Genomic DNA, 22475 nt, shown 5'->3' with positions numbered 1-22475 from the left:
TGCGGATGATACGAAACTTGGATGCATTGTAAACTGTGAGGAGGACAGTGTAGAACTTCAAAAGGACATAGAAAAGTTGGTGGAGTGAGCAGATGTGTAACAGATGAAGTTCAATACGGAGAAGTGGTGAGGTGATGCATTTTGGCAGGAAGAACATGGAGAGGCAATATAAAATAGTGGGTACAATTCTTAAGGGGGTGCAGGAGTAGAGAGGCCTGGGTGTACATGTGCATAGATCATTCAGGATGGCAGGACAGGTGGAGAGAGCAGTTAATAAAACATACAGTATCCTGGGCTTTATTAATAGGGACATAGAGTACAACAGCAGGGAGATCATGCTGAGCTTAAATAGGACACTAGTTAGACCTCAGCTGGAGTATACTGTACAGTTCTGGGTGCCACACTATAAGAAGGAGATGAACGAATTGGAGAGAGTGCAGAAGAGGTTTACCAGAATGGTTCCAGGGATGAGAAACTTCAGTTATGAAGACAGATTGGAGAGGTTGGATCTGCTCTTCTTGGAGATGAGATGGCGAAGAGGAGATTTGATAGAGATGTTCAAAATCATGAGGGGTCTGAATAGAGTAGATAGGGAGAAACTGTTCCCACTCGTAAAAGGATCGAGAACGAGAGGGCACAGATTTAAAGCGATTTGCAAAAGAAGCAAATGTGATGTGAGAACAAACTTTTTCACACAGCGAATTGTCCGAGTCTGGAATGTATTGCCTGGTAGTGTAGTGGAGGCAGGTTCAATCGAGGCATATAAGAGGGCATTAGATGATGATTTGAATAGAAACAATGTGCAAGGGTTACAGGGAAAAGGCAAGAGAATGACACTAAGTCATAATACTCATTTGAAGAGCCGATGCAAACATGGTGGAATGAATGGCCTCCTTCTGCACCGTCACATTCGGTGAGCCCTTGATTTAAAAGCATGATTCTAACCATTTCAGTATGAGGAACAGGACGTCTTGGTTGCTCGCATTAATTAAACAAGTGTTTTTTTTTGAGCTGATCGCTATGTTGAAAAATACCTTGTTCTGAGGCACTGAAGACTCAATTTTAAATCCTTAAGCCTGAATTTTTAGTCGGTGGGCAGGCTCGGCAGGAGTGGATGGTCGGGGAACCGATTGCCGTGCACGATCAACTCTGCGTCGGCATTTTACGGCAGGCCAATTAGGGCCCGCACAGCGTAAGACATGAGCTGTGGCACTGAGCATTACCTGTGTGAGCGGGGGGAGGAGGGAGAGTTGGGGCCAGCGCTCTTTCGCGCATGCATGGAGCTGCCTCAGGGAGATTCAAACGTTTGAAATAAATAAATAAATGGTTTGAAAATGAATTAAACATGTCCCCTCATGTCACTGTGTCACCTGAGGTGGGACATGTTTTTATATTTCAGAAAAAAATTTTATTTAAGTGGCAAAAGCTTTAGGAAACCTCATCCCGCTCATGGATGAGGTTTCCTAAAAAAAACGTGAAGGTCATTTCGCCTTTTCGCCTGCCCGCCAACTTTAAGTTTGGACAGGCAGCATAATTAATGACATAAATTAATTCATTAATGGCCTTAATAGGCTTATCAGGTATTGGCGGGCGTGCAGCCGACTCCGGCGCGAACAAAACATCATGAAGCAGCGTAATGACATCGGGGCGCATGCCCGACATCATCGCGCATCATTTTACACGCTGGCGTGTTGGGCCCAGCCCCGCACACTGACTGTAAAATTCAGGGCTTAAAGTTGTGATAAATTCAAAGCCCTGTCCTGTGTTCACTTGCATTGCATACCCAATTTTGGATGAAATATCACGTAGGAACAGAGTTGTCTAGGAAACATTTTATTGCTGTGATCATGACTCATAGAGGCTGTTTGATCACAGGGAATTTGCTGGAACCTCATTGCCCACGAGGGTGGTGGAAGCAGAGATGTTCAACGATTTCAGAAAGAAATTGGATGGGCACTTGAGGGAAATAAACCTGTAAGGCCACAGGAGTAGAGTTGGGGAATGAAACTGACTGGATTGTCCCACAGAGAGCCAACATGGACTAATGGGTAGAAAGGCTTCCTTCTGTGCAGTAATAACGTTATCACTGTATGACAAGGACTTACTCATGTTGATATTCATGCTGAAAACGACACACTCACGAGCACAATTTGTACAGGAAAACAGGGCCTTTGAAATATATGACTTTTAATTTCACTTAATGGGTCATGTAACAGTCTGCTTTAACTTGGCCTGCTGGTCTTAGTGGTAGAACCTGACAAACTATTGTCATAAACGCTTTAATCACAGAAAATGGTTCATCTTCAAGGATTGAGAACATTTTGGAAGAACTTGTGCTTTTAAAAGGCATTGATACATAACATAAGAACATAAGAAATAGGAACAGGAGTAGACCATTCGGCCCCTCGAGCCTGCCCTGCCATTCAATAAGATCATGACTGATGATCTTGTGTTTTCATTGTATTTCCATCTACCCCCGATAACCTTTGATTCCCTTGCCTAACAAGGATCTATCTACCTCTGCCTAAAAAATATTCAGTGACCCCACCTCCACCACCTTCTGAGGCAGATTTCCAAAGTTGCACAATCCTCTAAGGGAAAAAAATTCTCCTAATCTCTGTCCTAAAAGGGTGACCCCTAATTTTAAAACAGTGCCCCCTAGTTCTGGACTCACCCACAAGGAAACATCATTTTGACATCCACCTTGTCCAGGCTGTTCAGGATCTTGTATACTTCAATCAAATCACCCCTCACTCTTCTAAACTCTAGTGGAAACAAGCCCAGTCTGTCCAACCTTTCCTCATAAGACAACCCACCCATTCCAGGTATCAATTTAGTAAACCTCCTCTGAATCACTTCCAATGCATTTACACCCTTCCTTAAATAAGGAGAATAAAATTGCACACAGTATTTGAGGTGCGGTCTTACTAATGCCCTGTATGAATAAAGCTTAACATTCTTACTTTTATATTCAATCCCTTTTGTAATAAAGCATAGCATTCCATTAGCCTTCTTAATTACTTGCTGTACCTGCACACTAACTTTTTGTGACTCACGAACTAGAACATATAGATCCCTCTGCACCTCAGAATTATGCAGCCATTCTCCATTTAAGTAATACTCTACTCTTCCTACCAAAGTGAACAATTTCACATTTTCCCACATTAAACTCCATTTGCCAGATCTTTGCCTACTCACTTAACCTATCTATATCCATCTGGAACCTCCTCATGTCCTCTTCACACCATACTTTCCTACCTTTGTGTCATCTGCTAATTTAGCTACCATGTCCTCACTCCCCTCATGTAAATCATAAAAGTTGAGGCCTCAGCACAGACCCCCTGTGGGGCTCCACTTGTCACATCCTATCAATCAGAAAAAGACCCATTTAAGCATGCTCGCTGCTTTCTGCCAGCCAGCCAATCTTCTATCCATGCTAATATGTTACCCCCTACACCTTGCGCTTTTATTTTCCATAATAATCTTTGATGTAGCACCCAATCAAATGCCTTCTGGAAATCCAAGTATAGTATGTCTACACGTTCCCCTTTGTCCAATGCACATGTTACCCCTTCAAAAAAACTTCAATAAATTGGTTGAACATGATTTTCCTTTCACAAAAACATGCTGATTCTTCCCGATTGCCTTCAGCTCTTCTAAGTGCCCAGCTATAACCTCCTTAATGATCGAATCTAATAACTTCCCCATGACAGATCTCAAGCTAACTGGCCTATAGTTTCCTGTTTTCTGTCTCCCTCCTTTCTTGAACAGAGGGATTATATTTGCTACTTTGCAGTCTGATGGAATCCAGAATCTAGCGAATCTTGGAACATTAACACCAGCGCATCGACTACCTCATTAGCCACCTCTTTTAAGACCCTAGGATGTAGTCCATCGGGACCCGGAGATTTGCCAGCCCGCAGATCCATCAATTTGCTCAGCACCGTTTCCCTAGTGATTCCAATTTCACCAAGTTCCTTTCTCCCGTTCACCTCCTGATCTGCAGATATTACTGGAATGTTTTTTGTATCCTCTATAGTGAACACAGAAGCAAAACATTTGTTCATTTCTTCTGCAGTTTCCTTAATATTTACTTTAAACTTCCCACTGTCACTCTCTAGAGGACCAACATTCACTTTACTTACTCTTTTCCTTTTTAAGTACCTGCAGAAACTCTTGCTATTTGGTTTTACATTTCTAGCTAGCTTCCTCTTATACTCTAATTTCTTTCTCCTAATTAACCTTTTAGCCATTCTCTGCCATTCTTTATATTCTGTCCAATCATCTGTCCTGCTGTTCATTTGTGCAGAGTTGTATGCTTTTTCCTTAAGTTTGATACTTTCCTTAACATCTTTAGTAAACCACGGATGTTGGGTCCTCTCCTGAGGCCAGGATTTCCTGGTCGGCGAGCGGGGGGGCGGGGCCCGCTCACGACGCGTAAAATGATGTGGGATGACGTTGGGCAGAACTCCCGATGTCACCCCGCCCCATTTCAATTTTCAGGTAGGTGGAGACTCAGCAGAATCCGACCTGTCAGTGGCCAATTGAGACCATTGACAAAGTGGACCTGCCCGGCCAACCTTAAGGTTGGCGGGCAGGCCAGGAGCCCTGGCAGGCTTTAGAAAAAGCACGCAACCTCATCCACGGGTGGGATGAGGTTTCATGTAGGTTTTTAAAAATGTAATTAAAATGTATTTAAAAGTGATGGACATGTCCCAACTCAGGTGACAGTGTCACATGAGGGGACAAGTCAGGGGAATTTCTTTTTCTCTATTTTTCAGATTTTTTACTGTGGAGCCGATCTTTCTGAGGCAGCACTTAGCCTCAGGGAGATCAGTGTGCTTGTTCATGCACATGTGTGAAAGAGCGCACTCTCGGCTCAGGGAATCCACCCCCCCACCCCCGTCCACACAGGGAGCGCGTAGCACTTCCTTGCGGACGTCACGCTGGGCGGGCCTTAATTGGCCCACCCACATAAAATGGTGGCACGCCCCTGATTGGGGCTGCTGATTGGAGGCACGCAGACCCTAAACTTCCTCCATGACAGGGGGAAAACTCAGCCCTTAAAATTTTTCTGTATAGTAGGAATGTATTTATTCTGAATACTCTGAAATATCCCCTTAAATGTCTGCCACTGCTTCTCTATTGTTCTATCCTCTAGCCTAGTTTCCCAGTTCACTTCAGCTAGCTTAGCTTTCATCCCCACATAGTTGCCCTGTTTAAGCTTAAGATACTAACCTTAGACCCGCTTTTCTCCCTTTCAAACTGGATGTAAAATTCAAGGGTTAATGCAGAGGTCTTGTGGCTGCTGTTCCTTAAAAAGACAGCATTTTACAAGAAAAGTTATTCAACAGTTTTAAAGAATCTGGACACCTCTTGACTCCATTGGACCGTTTACAAAATAGTCACATGGTGGTTGATGGCTTTGAAAACTGAGTTTTTTGAAAAAGCTGGTGAAGTTTTGCTGGGTAAAAGGATCAGCAGCTTGTGTAAAGAATACAACAGCTCCTTAAGACTGGACCCAGGCCAAAGCAGAAAATGAATAAAAGCTGCTCTGATGTCCCTCTAAGTTCTGAGATCGACTGCCTGTAAGTTTCCCTCAAAGCCCACCTGAAAAGTAGAGCAAGAGTCGTCGCTTGTTTCCCAGACCAGTGCTGAGAGACCAAGCGTATAACCCGGACAAAGTTTCAAGGAAGCCAGCACTTATCCTTTTCCCTTGAACCATCGACTGTTGACCATTTGGCAGAATTCCTCTATTTTATTGTTTTGGGGGGTGTGTGTGTGTGCTGTATGTCAATAAGCTTTACCTTTCTACTTGACAAGTCTGGTTTTATAATAAATTAAGATAGTTATTCTGTAGTACAGAACTTGAGTATTGTTGAAAAAAGAGATATCAAAGCTTCCCGTCTTGCACAACAATTTATGCTATATATGGTGAGAGTGTTGATTGGTGGGCAAGTGGACTCTGATTGATGGAGAATGCACCAGTGATGCTGACTGACAGTTAACTGCCAAGCATTGTTTGTTGTTTTCCCTTTATACTGATATTCTTGTGAAATGTCCCGATGAGTGCCAGACAAAAAGCTTTGCATGTCTTTTTTCAGCAATTCTCAATAAATTAAGAAACCGGAGCATCGAGTGGTCATGCTGAACCAATAAGTATCGTGCATAATTGGCTGTATATCTAACTGGACAAATCAGTTTAATATATGTTGTGACCAGTGAAGTAGTGGAACTAGAGACAGACAGTGCACTCCTCCCTTCTCGGTTGTAACATTATATAACATATAAAGGATTGTTAACGAATGGCTGAATGGTTGTGTTAAAAAGAAGGGTCCTTGTGAAAAATGCTCCATCTCTGCTGTACACAGACAGAAAGGGGCACAGTTTACGATCTGCACTCTGAGTGTGCTTACAATCCAGAATCAGGCATGCAGATCCCTCAAGATTTTCTGTTCATTGGAAGAATGCATTTACTTATTTGTGCAACCAAATTATGTCATGACAAGTGTTTATTTTCGTACTGATAAAATATTCGGCCGGATCAGGCTGGACAGATAATAGGAGTTAATGATGCATGCTGTTATTAACATGCAAATCAGCCATTTGGTTCTAGAGATTGAGAGATATGCTATGAGTTGCGAATCTCCAGGACATGTTGTTCGAATTACACCAATCCATGTTCACTTCAAATAAATGACATCTTGCTCTGAGCCTTCCTATTATGTTTAAGAACTAACTAGATTTGCAAATGAATTGCCATTAAACTCACAGCAGAAAGTTAACGTTGGTAATTAGGGATAGAAGTGCCTTCTAACAAGGAGATAATTAACAAGGCAATATCAATCAACCTACGGAAAGGGAACAATTTAGACTCTTCACTCTCATCGCTACATGTTGTAAACTATTCTTAGAGATTTAAATGATTTTTAAATGTATTATGTTTGATATTTTCTTACTTTTTCTTTGTCTCTTTTCTCATAGGAACATAGGACTTTAGAGCAGGAGTAGCCCATTCAGCCTTTGAACCTTTTCAATAAGATCATGGCTGATCTGATTGTGGTCTCAACTCCACTTTACCACCTGGCCCTCATAACACTTGACTTATCAAAAATCTGTCTAATTCAGACTTGAATACATTCAATGACCCAGCCTCCACTGCTTTCTGGGGAACAGAATTCCACAGACTAATGGTCCTCTGAGAGAAAAAAAAAATCTTCTCATCTCCATCTTAAATGACCTCATTCTTAAATTGTGCCCCCTAGTTCTAGTCTCTCCCACAAGTGGCAACTTCCTCCTAGCATCTACTCTATCAAATCCCCTCAGGTCTTCTCTCTCTCTCTCTCCCTCTGAATCCAATCTTTCTTTCCCTCTCTTTATTTCTCTTTCTGTATCTGGTTTGATTAGTGCTCTGTTTCTTTCTCAATCCTTAATTCTCATTGATTAAGGAAATAGCCCTTTGGTCCTGTTGTTCACTAAGGTCCCAGATTTCTCATTGCCCATGGCAAGCCCTTATCAGCACCTACTTCCAGTGACACTCCGGGCAAAAACATTTGGAGCTAAAGGGCACAGAAAAAGTCTAAGTAATGGCAGAAAGATCCAGCTCATTATGTTCATTCATTTATTTATGTAACTATGAAATGCATAAATTTATGCCCTCCTTTATCCACCTGCAGTTACTAAACAGCATAATATTTATTTCTTTTGAAATTTTTATCTGTTTTCCATCTCCATGGAGAGACAGTAGTTAGTTTAAACAAAGCATTATGCCCTGTCGGCAGATAATTTACAATACACAATCAACACATCAAGCAATCAAACTTAAAATGGAGTTAAGATACAAATCTGCCAGGATCTAACAATGTTGGAACAGGTTTGAGGGGTTGAATGACCTTGTTCTTTCCCTATGGTCCCATGTTTCTATGCTTGGTGGAGTTCCTCTTTAATCCTCCAATTCTGGACTCTTATGAATCCTCAAATGAAATAGCTTCACCATTGGTGCCGTGCTTTCAGCTGCCAATTCCCTAAATTCTGGAATTCCCTACCTAAGCCTCTCTGACTCAACAGCTCTCTCCTCATTAAGTCATTCCTTAAAACCAATACCTTTGCCCAAGTGTTCTGAAGACGAGTCACATTGGACTGGAAATGTTAACTCTGTTTCTCTCTCCACAGATACTGCCAAACCTGCTGAGTTTTTCCAGCATTTTCGGTTTTTATTAGTTTCGACTAAATGTTTGGTCACTTGTCCCAATATCTCATTATGTAACTCAGTGTAAAATTTTGTTTGATAAGCCTCCTATGATTGGCCTTGGCACTTCTGACTACATTTAAGAAAGTAGAAAAGAACAAGAAGGAAGGCTTGCATTTATATAGCACTGTTCATGACCACAGGACATCCCAAAGCACTTTACAGCCAATGGAATATTTTTGAAGTATGGTCACTGTTGTAATGTAGGAAACACAGCAGGCAATTCGCACACAGCAAACTCCTACAAACAGCAATGTGATCAGATAATTTGTTTTTTGTGACGTTGATTGGGGAACAATTATCTGCTGTTCTTCTTTGAAGTAGTGCCTTGGGATCTTTTAAATCCACCCAAGCAGGCAGATGGGGCCTCGGTTTAACATCTCATCCAAAAAACAGTCCCTCTGATAGTGCAGCACTCCTTCAATTCTGCACTGGAGTGTCAGCCTTGATGTGGTGCTCAAGCCCTAGGGTGAGACTTAAACCCACAGCCTTCTGAGTCAGAGGTGAGAGTGCTACCCACTGAATCATGGAGGACACCTAAAGGTGCTGTCTAAACATAAGTTGTTGTTGTTTTCATAATCGGTTCCACAAATTTCCTTTTCCTGCTCCTGGTGTGCGTATTTCCATTTGATGTGAACCTCTCTAGCTGGCTGCCAGCAGCGCAAGTTATTTTTTTTCTATCTGGCTTCTATTCAAAGAAGCTCCAAATGTCACACTGCTCACTAGATTAAGACAGACAATTCAGCACAGCAGACAAAATAGAATCAGTTATGAAATAGTGGAGTCAAGGGTGGGTAGGTAGGAGTGGGGGTAATTAGGCCCTTGACAATGAGCCAATGCCATGCTGAGCTGATTGAAGACATAGCCAATAGTATTCACTGTTGTACAAGCTTAGAGGTGTGGTTACTACAGGCCCTGTTTGATGGTTCCTGCCGCCCAGTGCCTCTGCTTTTAATTCTAGTCCTGGTTGTGGTCAGGAATTGGTCCCCAGAAAGTCTGAGGCGCTGTTTATTTTGAGCAACACCACTCCATCAACATATGGTGTTCTTCCAATTGAGGCTGGCTCCTGTGGGTTGGAACGTGCTGGCATCAACTAAATCAAATAATTAATTCAAGCTCGGCTTCACTCTTCAGAAAGATAAATATTAATCACCAGCATTGCCAAGGCCACCTACCTCCAGCATGGGCAGATTGAACTTAATTGTATTCCCTTTCAGCTCCCAATAAAAATACCAAGAAAGTAGGAAAAATAAATTGCCATACTGTTTTATACAGTTGCTTGTGCAGGCCTTCAGCTCTTATTTCAAGAGGGAATAAAGTAATGATGGAAGGCGAATATACTTTTGACAGAGTGCCTGCTACAAAGGGAAGGAGAGAACTTGTATTTATATAGCACCTTTCACAACCTCAGGACATCCCACAGTGCTTTACAGCCAACAAAATACTTTTGAAGTGTAGTCACTGATGTAGGAAATGCAGCAGTCAATTTACCCACAGCAAGCTCCCACAAGCAGCAATGTAATAATGGCTAGGTCTGTTTGTTGTGATGTTAATTGAGGGATAAATATTGACCAGGACACCGGGGATAACTCCCTTGCCTTTCTTCGAGTATTGCCAAGGGATCCTTCTCGTCCACCTTAGAGAGCAGTCGGTGTCTCGGTTTCTTGCTTCATATGAAAGATGGAAAGATGACAATGCAACATCCCCTCAGTGCCGCAACTAATGATCAAGGCTGCAATTCGACATTTTCCACATTTCCTCACCTTGGTTCCATATAGTCAAGCCATACAGAAAGAGATTTTAAAGCCCACACCAACACTTGCTTTGCACTCTCATCTCTGATACTCTGGATGTCAAACAGTGGATTAGTGGGCTCTTACTCGAGGTGGATCTATAATCCATTTATTGACCCTGCTCCAGGATGTAAAAGGCCATTTAAAGTGGAGCATCATTAGACTGAGACCTCAGGGTACGTTCAGCACTCTTAGCAGGGGGGCATACTCAAAAGGAACACTGGTTGGAGAATCATGTCCTAGTGTTCTCAACAACCCACTTTTTCGTGGAGTGTGGCTTCCTGCTAGAAGCACTGAATTTTCCTTGTGACCTATTTTGCTTAAGATAACCCTTCAGTCCCTGGGCCTCAAAGTAGCTTATCAATGCAAAAGAAAAGACATTCGCTACTCCCCAGATCCCTAAGCTACTAATCAATCTGACATATGAGCCAACTTTCAACTCTCTGGTTCCTGAACACCTGATCAAGTATCATTAAGCAACCTAGAAAGACTGAAAAGAGTTATGTAATTCTTAAGTAGATCAGAAAGTAGGTAGAAAAGGTGTGTAAGAAAGGCAAGGTTACAGTGATCATGGGGGATTTCAATATGCAGGTAGACTGGGAAAATCAGGTTGGTAGTGGATCCCAAGAAAAGGAATTTGTGGAATGTCTACGAGATGGCTTTTTGGAGCAGCTTGTGGTGGAGCCCAGTAGGGAACTAGATTTAGTGATGTGCAATGAGGCAGTTTTGATAAGGGGGCTTAAGGTGAAGGAACCTTTAGGAGGAAGTGACCATAATATGATAGAATCTATCCTGCAATTTGAGAGGAAAAAGCTGGAATCAGATGATTCCATATGGTGGCTATTACCAAGGAGAAGGTGCTAGGAAAACTGAAAGGTCTGAAGGTGGATAAATCACCTGGATCAGACAGTATTACAATTGAATAAAGGCAACTACAGAGGCATAAGGGAGGAGCTGGCCAGAATTGACTGGGAGATGAGCCTAGCAGGAAAGACAGTGGAACAGCAATGGCAGGAGTTTTTGGGAGTAGTTTGGGAGCCACACCAAAAATTCATCCCTAGGAAGAAGAAGCATACTAAAGGGAGGACGAGGCAAGCATGGCTGACAAGGGAGGTCAGGGACAGCATAAAAGCTAAAGAGAAAGCATACAATGCGGCGAAGAACAGTGGGAAACCAGTGGATTGGGAAGCCTACAAAGACCAACAGAGGACAACTAAAAAAGAAATAAGGAGAGAGAAGATTAAATATGAGGGTAAACCAGCCAGTAATATAAAAGAAGATTGCAAGTTTTTTTTAGATATATAAAGGGTAAGAGAGAGGAAAAAGTGGACATTGGGCCGCTGGAAAATGACACTGGAGAAGTAGTAGTGGGGAACAAAGAAATGGCGGAGGAACTGAATAGGTACTTTGCGTCAGTCTTCACAGTGGAAGACACGAGTGACATCCCCAAAGTTCAAGAGAGTAGCGGGGGGCAGGGGTGAGTATGGTGGCTATTACCAAGGAGAAGGTGCTAGGAAAACTGAAAGGTCTGAAGATGGATAAATCACCTGGACCAGATGGATTACACCCCAGAGTTCTGAAGGAGATAGCTGAAGAGAAAAGGGAGGCATTGGTGGTGATCTTTCAGGAATCACTGGAGTCAGGGGTCCCAGAGGACTTGAAAATCGCTAATGTAACACCCCTGTTTAAGAAGAAAGTGAGGCAGAAGACGGGAAATTACAGGCCAATTAGCCTGACCTCGGTCGTTGGTAAGATTTTAGAGTCCATTATAAAGGATGAGATTTCAAAATACTTGGAAGTGCATGGTAAAATTGAGCAAAGTCAGCATGGTTTCATCAAGAGGAGGTCATGCCTGACAAATCTGTTAGAATTCTTTGAGGAGGTAATGAGTAGGTTAGACAAAGGAGAGCCAATGGATGTTATCTACTTGGACTTCCAGAAGGCCTTTGACAAGGTGCCGCACAGGAGGCTGCTCAGTAAGATAAGAGCCCATGGTGTTAGAGGCAAAGTACTAGCATGGATAGAAGATTGGCTGTCTGGCAGGAGACAGAGAGTGGGGATAAGGGGGTCCTTCTCAGGATGGTGGCTGGTGACTAGTGGCGTTCCGCAGGGGTCAGTGTTGGGAACACAACTTTTCACTTTATACATTAATGATCTAGATGAAGGAACTGAGGGCATCCTGGCTAAGTTTGCAGATGATACAAAGATAGGTGGAGGGACAGGTAGTATTGAGGAGGCGGGGAGGCTGCAGAAGGATTTGGATAGGTTAGGAGAATGGGCAAAGAAGTGGCAGATAGAATACAACGTGGGGAAGTGTGAGGTCATGCACTTTGGTAGGAAGAATAGAGGCATAGACTATTTTCTAAATGGGAAGAGAATTCAGAAATCTGGAGTGCAAAGGGAATTGGGAGTCTTAGTCCAGGATTCTCTTAAGGTTAACTTGCAGGTTGAGTCGGTAGTTAGGAAGGCAAATGCAATGTTGGCATTTATTTCGAGACGACTAGAATATAAAAGCAGGGATGTGTTGCTGAGGCTTTATAAGGCTCTGGTCAGACCACATTTAGAATATTGTGAGCAATTTTGGGCCCTGTATCTCAAGAAGGATATGCTAGCCCTGGAGAGGGTCCAGAGGAGGTTCAGGAGAATGATCCCAGGAATGAAAGGCTTAACATATGAGGAACGTTTGAGAACTCTGGGTCTATACTCAATTGAGTTTAGATGGATGAGGGGGGATCTGATTGAAACTTACAGAATACTGAAAGATCTGGATAGTGTGGACGTGGGGAAGATGTTTCCATTAGTAGGAGAGACTAGGACCCGAGGGCACAGCCTCAGAGTAAAGGGAAGACCTTTTAGAACAGAGATGAGGAGAAACTTCTATAGCCAGAGAGTGGTGAATCTATGGAATTCATTGCCACAGAAGGCTGTGGAAGCCAGGTCATTGAGCGTATTTAAGACCGAGATAGATAGGTTCTTGATTGGAAGGGGGATCAAAGGTTAGGGGAACACAGCGGGAGAATGGGGTTGAGGAACTTATCAGCCAAGATTGAATGGCGAAGCAGACTCGATGGGCCAATTGGCCTAATTTCTGCTCCTGTGTCTTATGGTCTTATGGTCTTATCAACATCAGGGACCACTCAAGAGTAGGCCACCTTTGCTAGCATTATTTGCAAGCTCTCATCTAGCTTTGAGTGTGATTTGCACATGTAGGAACCACAGCCAAACTATGGTTAATATTCTAAGGTAATAAATAAAGGGAATTTGGCTAAAAGGAGTCAGCCATGGCTCAGTTGGGAGCACTCCTGTGTTCAAGTCCCACTCCAGAGATTTGAGCATAATATCTAGGCTGACACTCCAGTGTGTTACTGAGGGAGTGCTGCACTGTCAGAGGTGCCATCTTACAGATGAACTGAATTTTATGCTTGGGTTTGGGGTTCCCACCCGCACCACCCCAACTAAAAGTTCACCCCACAGCCATTTTATGACTGTCAGAATGTTAATTGGCTTGAGGCAGGCCTTGCGCTACAAGTAAAATCCTAGTGTCAGAAGAGGGAGGCCCTTAAATGACCATTAACTGGCACCACTGCCATGGTGCCCAATTTTATGCCTCCCTGTCTGTTATCCTGCCCCGGTGGACTGTAAAATTTTGGTAATTAAAAGTAGGCCTTAGCTCCACTCTAAGGATCCAAGGGCACCATTTCGAAGAAGAGCAGAAGAGCCCTCCCCAGTGGCCTAGTCAATATTTATCCCTCAATCAATATTCCTAAAACAGATGATCCAGTCGTTATCACATTGCTCTTTGTGGAAGTTTGCTATGTGCAAATTGGCTGCTGCATTTCTGACATTACAATAGTGACCATACTTCAAAAGTATTCCTTCGGCAGCAATGCTCTTTGAAACGTCCTGAGATTGTGAAAGGCAAAATAGAAATGCGAGTTCCTTCATTCTTTCATCATTTTTTTTTTCACTTCATAGTTTTAACGCCATCAAGAGTTCACCTGAGCCAATTTTAACCTGGGTCAAGGGTGTCAGGCATGAATGGGAGGGAAGGTCCGATCTTTCACGGTGGCTCTCGGAGGAGTACTCCTATTTTGTTCAACCCACTGGGAAACCAAAGATAAAATAAATGTTAGAATAATGAAATGTTTCTGCTCCTTTTCTGTACCTCCCCGTGCTTTCTGCCACTGTCCACTGGCTGCTCTGGCACTCAGTGTAGATTACCAGAAGTGTACCTCTCGACCTTTGTGTTACTGCGTGAGAGGTTATGGGAAACCTACAGGCCACCATGGAGCAATCAGCAACTCAACAGCCATCTCAGAACACCTGAGTGATAAAGATCCACAGTGACGGTACAGTTTCCTTCATGTATGTAGCAGGCTTCCAGCTTTGGAGATGCTATGGAATTAGCTCAAGAACCCTTGATAGTGGTCTTCACACCACTACATGGCACCTATGGTCCCTGACTATATACAATAGACACTAAGCAGCCTAGTCATTCTTTCAGCACAGTTCAGTATTGATTCTGGCGAGATGAGGTAAAAGGGATTGACGTAGGACAGACGGTACCTGGACATTCAGCTAAAGGTTGTCATTCCTTCGTGGCAACACCCCTCCCTATCAATGTAGTCTCCTCTACCCCTACAACATTCCAAGTTTTCTGTGCTCCTCTTATTCTGGCCTCTTGCACATACCCAGTTTTAATCACTCCATCATTGGTGACTGTGCCTTCATTAATTAAGGCTCTAAGCTCAGGAATTCCCTCCCTAAACCTCCCTACCTCTCTTTCTCCTTAAAACGTACCCTTTGGCCAAGCATTTGGTCATCGGTCCTAACGTCTCCCCAAGTAGCTCAGTGTCAAATTTTGTTTGGCCATCGCTCTTGTGAGCACCTTGAGACATTTTACTAAGTCAAAGCCACTATATAAATGCAAGTTGTTGTTGTGAAATTTAATACATCTTTCTTTATGAAAACTCTAGGGAACTTCTTGGGCAGATAATTTATTCTGAATCTTGCCAGGCAGGTTTGGTCGTTTGGGAATCAGTTGTTTCTCAACAGTGCACCATTCGTAATAATTGAACACAGGCTTGGTTAAAGAACATTGGTCTCATCTTTGGGCTATCGGGCATAAAGGAATTTTTATGTGTCGGTAACAGTGTGTAAATACTGCCAATCTACCTGCACTTTGCTTTTGAATGCATTCAGTCATGCTCCCTTCGTAAGGTAAGTCATTCAGGAAGCAATTAGTTACATTATTTGAATTTATAGCTTCAATAAGAAACAAATCTATGCGTTTAATTACACTGGTAATGATAATGGGAGAAGATGCTGATGAAACAGAAAATCTACCTGACATAAGGAGGCGTCAAATGGAAAAATACTACTCGATTCATTGAGTTTCCCTCTTTCACAGGCCACTTGCAATCCACCCTATTAAGGGCTTTTTTGTTTTATCAGCTGCTGGAAGACTTTGCGGAAACACTCCCTGATGCCCACAGATGAACTCCAGGGGCTGAATTTTACAGGGGTGGGGGGGGGGGGGGGGGGGGGGGGGGGGGGGGGGGTGGTGGCGGTGGTGGTGGTGGTGGTTTGTATTACTTGGCCCCTGAGAAGCAAGTTAGTTCAGTGAGCACAAGCACAATTGGTGAAATAGCCTTGGAGCGAGTTAGGATATGAGGACCTCCACATGACAATGCAGGGGAAAATCCAGAATAAAGCAGGGGAAAAGGAGAGAATAGTATTTGGGGATACCATTGAAAAGGTAATATAAGAAAGTCAACAACAGGATTGTAGAGATAGATTTAGTAAGATATGCAGCAGGGGACTCTTGGTGGAGGGGTTGATTAAAATATTTTGACAAACACAATAATTTCAGAAATTTTGAGGGGCGGGGGGTTGTGGTGGGTTCACCCAGTCCCTAGTTGTGAAGCAAGGGTCTCCACTCTTTTTATTTGGGCTGGTTCCACCAATCTCCCACTGGAGTTATGGCAGGCGGTCAGGAGAATTTCTCAAACCTATGAACTCATGGGCCTGGTAGAGAGCACACATTCCCAGTGTGTGGATCAGGAAATGGTCAGGAAGGCCAGTGGGCCCTGTCAGACATCCCCCATCCAATTTAATGGATGGGAAATCTGGTGGGAGCTGCTAATCTCCACTTCCGTTTGGCATTCCTGGCCCATGGATTCCACACCAAGAGCCGGATGGTGGAAAAGTTAATGCCATGAATTTTCACTTCTGGGAATGAGCCTTGAATCAGCTCAAACCAATCGGGTAAAAAATTTTTAAAAATCTCTTTCAGCAGGGAACTGGGAAATTTTTTCTCTATTAATTCTTGGGATTTGGGTCTCATTGAGAAGGCCAGCATTTGTTGCCCATCTCTAACTCCCTTGAACTGAGTGACTTACTGGGCCATTGTAGAGGACAGTTAAGAATCAGCCACATTGCTGTGGGTTTGGAGTCACATACATCAAACCAGTAAGGACAACAGATGGGTTTTTAATGAAAATCAATGACAGTTTCATGGTCACCATTACTAAGACTAGCTTTCAATTTCAGATTTGCTAATTGAATTTAAATCCCACAGCTGCCATGGAGTCAATCACAACAGTGAGAAGAGGCCATTTGAACCATCAAGGCTTATTTCTCCAGTACCTTAACTGCTATAGGGAGCGCTTGTGAGCATCAAAGCACAAAATTATGTAAAAGTGCTCTATCCCGTATGCTCCCACATAACTGATTTAGGCGTTTTTAGAATCAGATTATCATAGAATCATACACTATAAAATGAGACCACACGGGCCATCGCGTCTGTACTGGCTCTTTGAAAGGGCTATCCAATTAGTCCCACTCTTCTGCACTTTCCCCTTAGACCAGTAGATCTTTGCTTTTCAAGCTTATATCAAATTTGCTTTTGAAAGTTGCCAGTGAATTTGTTTCCCTTTTAGGTAATGCACTTCAGATCATTTCAACTTGTTAGGCATAAAAAAATCTTCTCATCTCACGTCTGGTTCTTTTGCAAATTACCTTAAATTGATGTCCTCTGGTAACTACCAGTGGAAACTTTCTATTTGCTTACCCCCTATAATTTTGGAGATCTCTGTTAAATCTCCCCTTAACCTTCTTGCTCAAAGGGGAGATGTCCCGGCTTCTCTAGTCCCTACTTATGATGTAGTCTCTTGATCCAAAAATAGGAAAGTATATGATTTTCCAACAGCATATCCATCTATTTTATAAGCGTACAGGAATGGCAGGAACAAAGAAAGTCTGAAAATATGACACATCAACGAGATAGAACTCACAGCACACTAGCATTAATCATGTTTTCTTAAAATCTTCAATGGGATCTTGAAGAGTGAAAAGTATTTGCTCAAGTCCCAAATAATGCTTCACGAATGTGACTGTTTGGTAATAACATATAGATGCTGGAAAAGCTGAGCTCCATTTGTGTAAAAACGTGGCTAAACAGAAGGGCTAACCTTCGACCAAACACCAGACAAAAAAAGTTAATTTGTATCTCACCCACCTAGGTTTCCAGTCATTAAGTAGGAGTTGTGAAAGTCCATCATTCCCATGCCTACAACATGTATGAAATCTTCAATAATTTGCATTAACTCCACTGACCCAGGATAGACCTGTGCAAAAAAGGGATAAAAAACACCACTTTTACTCATTCCAAATTGATATACATATTAATGTATTCCATTCACAATTGATGCAATGACTGCATTCAACAGGAGCAGTCCAAATTTTGCAAAAATTGTACATTTTTTGCTTGTCAAACAAAGCAAGTAGGGACTAAAAGTGATTTGCAAGGAAACAACTGATACTTTATTTTGGGTAATGTGTCCAATGCTAGCTACATGACCTGAGAAAATCCTCTCCGATCATCTTACACTGACCTGTTGAGTGCTAACCTTCACAAGCTCATCCATTAAAGGCTGATTTCATGATTTCTTGTCTGCAGTCTTCATCCATTTTGTCTCTTCCTCATGGCTACAATCTAGTGAAAGCACTATTCTCAGCCAGAATAGAAATGAATGGATAATTCTCCTGTCAATCACGCTGCTGTCGGTGACTGGGATTGACTTTACACACATAATTTTTATGGAATGATCCTCCATTCACTGCATTTTTCTAGAAAAAAATAATCCCTGCTTTTATCAGGAGATGTTGCTGCAATTTCAGCCATAGGTTTTGTTTTCTGTAGCTGGTAACCTTTCAAATAGACTCTATAGATTATTTGCAGCAGCTTGAATAGACTCTTTTTAAATAGACTCTATTTGCTGAAGAAAATAAGAACGTAAGGTTTAGGAGGAGGTGAGGGTCATTCAACCCTTTGAATCTCATCCACCATTTGATAAGATCATGGCTGATCTGGTTGTGGTCCCCGCTGCCCCCCCATAATGGTCGACTCCCTTCTCTATCAAAAATCCAACAGCCTTGAATAAATTTAATGACAGCCTCCACTGCCTTGTGGCGAAGAGAATTCCACAGGCTAATGACACTCTGAAAGAAAATATTTCTCCTCACTTCCATCTTAAAAGGGAGATCTCATTTTCTTAAACTGTGTCCGCTAGTTCTTGTCTCCCCCTCAATGTTTCTCTGTGATTTACCACATCTCCTCTCACATGATCCCTTCACCCCACTATTTTGTTTAGAGCCTGCTTTGCTGTAGCATGTGGTTTCAATGCCTGCTGCTACAGTGCATTTCAATAGACTCTGTTTGCTGTTTGTGATTAAGTAGATTTTATTTTCCTGTTAAATATACAGTTTGTTGTGATTCTAACATAAATTTCACCCTCCACATCCCCCAACTCCTTGGCTGGCACAGCAGCCTGGACATTCATGGAGCTGTGGAGTCTCTGAGCACCTTCCAAAATGGTGTGCGGAGATCCAGCTCCCATTTCCTTTAGATCCCATTTTCACTTGTAGAGGAAAGAGGATGGGGTGTGATGCACATGAGGGAGACATGTTCTCAGCAGAGCCATTTGAACACAGTGCTGAGTTAAAACTGACCCCATTTTCTGCTGTAGCAATGTGTGAGAGTTACAAAATTTTTAGTGTCGATGTGAATGCTCTTAAAGGTCAGATAAGGTCTGTAGAACTGTCAAGCTGTGAAGTTATTTAAATCCCCAGCCCTTTAATTTAAAAATTAACCCACCCGTGTCAATGAGAGTTGGAAAAAATGGTTCTAGCAGTTACAATAGCTGTTTGTTGACATTACCCAAAGGGCAATCATTATGTCATTATTAACGCTTGGCTGCTTTTCACAAGCTATCATCTCAGTAGGGGGGTCCTAAGTTCAAAGTTTGATTGACTGCTCAAAGAGATTGTTAAAGGATTAGGTGTCTTTGATTTGGGGTTATGAATACAAGTCTGTTTGGTGTCATAAGGGATTAAGTAATTGAAGAGATTTAAATGTTTTAAATGCTCTGAAGAAGAGTCATACAGACTTGAAACGTCAACCCTGTCCTTCTCTCCACAGATGCTGTCAGACCTGCTGAGTTTGTCCAGCACTTTTTGTTTTTGTTTAAATGTTCTGAATGGGCTTTCATGGATGGAAGTGATGTTTTAATATAGTAAAGGCTGTAATTGATTTCATAACTTTATTTTATTTCTTCTCAACAAGACTCCTGATGTCTGTCCATAGTAGATACTGGGTTAGTTGGCATGGAGACTATGAGGGACCATAGGGACCGTAAGGGGTGGGGACATGTGTTTGTATGAATTGGCATTAAACTATTATGAGGGCTGTAAGGGACTATAGAGGTGAGTGGGGGCGAGTTGGCATGGAAGGTTTGATGGGGCCATTGGCGGAGGGTGGGGGCATGAATTGACCTGAGCTGGCATGGATTGGGCATGGAGAATGGAAAGAAAGGTGAGGGGGTATGAGGGTTGAGGGCCTAAAATAACTGCAAACAACTGGGATGAAATTCCAGAAAACTGAGGCCCGCCTCAGTTCTTGGCAGCCCCTGTGGCTACCTCTGATCGGTATCCAGGGGCAGTGGTCTGACTCCATCTGTACCTGTACCCACTACCCACTTCCCCCAAATGAAGATCCTACCTTTTCCCTATTTACCCTACCCACCTCAGGAGTGAAAATCTGGGCCATGGTGTCAACAGACACTCTACCACATGAAATAGCATTGGTGATATGGATTACCTCAATGCAAACATTCCAAACTTGCAGGGTGGACTTTAGCAGGTGAGTTGGAGACCCACCAAACCTAGGTTGTGTCCTGGAAAAACTCAGCAGGTCTGGCAGCATCGGCGGAGAAGAAAAGAGTTGACGTTTCGAGTCCTCATGACCCTTCGACAGAACTTGAGTTCGAGTCCAGGAAAGAGCTGAAATATAAGCTGGTTTAAGGTGTGTGTGTGGGGGGCGGAGAGATAGAGAGACAGAGAGGTGGAGGGGGGGGGTATGGTTGTAGGGACAAACAAGCAGTGATAGAAGCAGATCATCAAAAGATGTCAACGACAATAGTACAATAGAACACATAGGTGTTAAAGTTAAAGATGGTGATATTATCTAAACGAATGTGCTAATTAAGAATGGATGGTAGGGCACTCAAGGTATAGCTCTAGTGGGTTTTTTTTATAATGGAAATAGGTGGGAAAAGGAAAATCTTTATAATTTATTGGAAAATAAAAGGAAGGGCGAAACAGAAAGGGGGTGGGGATGGGGGAGGGAGCTCACGACCTAAAGTTGTTGAATTCAATATTCAGTCCGGAAGGCTGTAAAGTCCCTAGTCGGAAGATGAGGTGTTGTTCCTCCAGTTTGCGTTGGGCTTCACTGGAGCAATGCAGCAAGCCAAGGACAGAGGCAAGAGAGCAGGGTGGAGTGTTAAAATGGCAAGCGACAGGGAGGGTTGGGTCATTCTTGCGGACAGACCGCAGGTGTTCTGCAAAGCGGTCGCCCAGTTTACGTTTGGTCTCTCCAATGTAGAGGAGACCACATTGGGAGCAACGAATGCAGTAGACTAGGAGACCACATTGGGAGCAACGAATGCAGTAGACTAGTAGTAGACTACTAGTCTACTGCATTCGTTGCTCCCAATGTGGTCTCCTAGTCTACTGCATTCGTTGCTCCCAATGTGGTCTCCTCTACATTGGAGAGACCAAACGTAAACTGGGCGACCGCTTTGCAGAACACCTGCGGTCTGTCCGCAAGAATGACCCAAACCTCCCTGTCGCTTGCCATTTTAACACTCCACCCTGCTCTCTTGCCTCTGTCCTTAGCTTGCTGCATTGTTCCAGTGAAGCCCAACGCAAACTGGAGGAACAACACCTCATCTTCCGACTAGGGACTTTACAGCCTTCCGGACTGAATATTGAATTCAACAACTTTAGGTCGTGAGCTCCCTCCCCCATCCCCACCCCCTTTCTGTTTCCCCCTTCCTTTTTTTTTCCAATAAATTATAAAGATTTTCCTTTTCCCACCTATTTCCATTATAAAAAAAACTCACTAGAGCTATACCTTGAGTGCCCTACCATCCATTCTTAATTAGCACATTCGTTTAGATAATATCACCAACTTTAACTTTAACACCTATGTGTTCTATTGTACTATTGTCGTTGACATCTTTTGATGATCTGCTTCTATCACTGCTTGTTTGTCCCTACAACCACACCCCCCCCCCCCCTCCACCTCTCTGTCTCTCTATCTCTCCGCCCCCCACACACACACCTTAAACCAGCTTATATTTCAGCTCTTTCCTGGACTCGAACTCAAGTTCTGTCGAAGGGTCATGAGGACTCGAAACGTCAACTCTTTTCTTCTCCGCCGATGCTGCCAGACCTGCTGAGTTTTTCCAGGTAATTCTGTTTTTGTTTTGGATTTCCAGCATCCGCAGTTTTTTTGTTTTTATCTCTAGGTTGTGTCCTCATCGGTACACAGACCTTCCAGCACCATGTAGCCCATAGGTAGTTTAAGTTAAGCAATTCAGCATCATAAACTAACTGAGGGCTACATTAGTTTGTTAACAAGTATATTAAGCTGAAATGTTAGCCTTTGTGCTAACTAAAGTGGATAGACGCATTTCCTGGTTGGATGTCAGAACATACTTTTTATTATCAGTATCGTCTCAAAGAATTGCAGTGAAAGATTCCCCTGATAAAATTTAATTTTGTATATTCCTAACTCAGTGCTAGTATGTCTTAGTTCTCTTAAAGGGCTGTTTTGTTTTTTACTTTATGTAACTGGTGATATAACACCAATATATAGCCAGAGATAGGAACATGATTGGGCCATTCAACCCCTCAAGGTTATTCTACCATTCAATTAGATCACAGCTGTACTTCAGCTCCATTTACCCATTACCCATCTTTACTCCTTATTCCTTGGTGTCCTGACTTAATAAAAGTTAGGCAGTCTCAGTCTCAAAAATTTCAATTAATCCAGTGTCCACAGCCCAATGCCCTTGCATGAAAGGTTCCTT

General features: G+C 42.8%; 1 protein-coding gene across 1 annotated transcript in view; it reads right to left on the bottom strand.

The window, feature by feature from the left end:
• The window catches only part of adgrb3 (adhesion G protein-coupled receptor B3), a 1012398-nt gene that overhangs the window by 455164 nt on the left and 534759 nt on the right, over positions 1–22475 (bottom strand). Inside the window, exon 12 of the mRNA XM_041188763.1 lies at positions 17561–17669. Within this exon, the coding sequence (XP_041044697.1) occupies positions 17561–17669 (109 nt within the window). The remainder of the gene's footprint in view (positions 1–17560; positions 17670–22475) is intronic.

Source organism: Carcharodon carcharias, chromosome 5 (assembly GCF_017639515.1).
Source record: "Carcharodon carcharias isolate sCarCar2 chromosome 5, sCarCar2.pri, whole genome shotgun sequence".
NCBI classification, from domain to species: domain Eukaryota; kingdom Metazoa; phylum Chordata; class Chondrichthyes; order Lamniformes; family Lamnidae; genus Carcharodon; species Carcharodon carcharias.
Note: the sequence above shows the minus strand (reverse complement) of the source record. Positions and strands in the feature narration are given on the sequence as shown.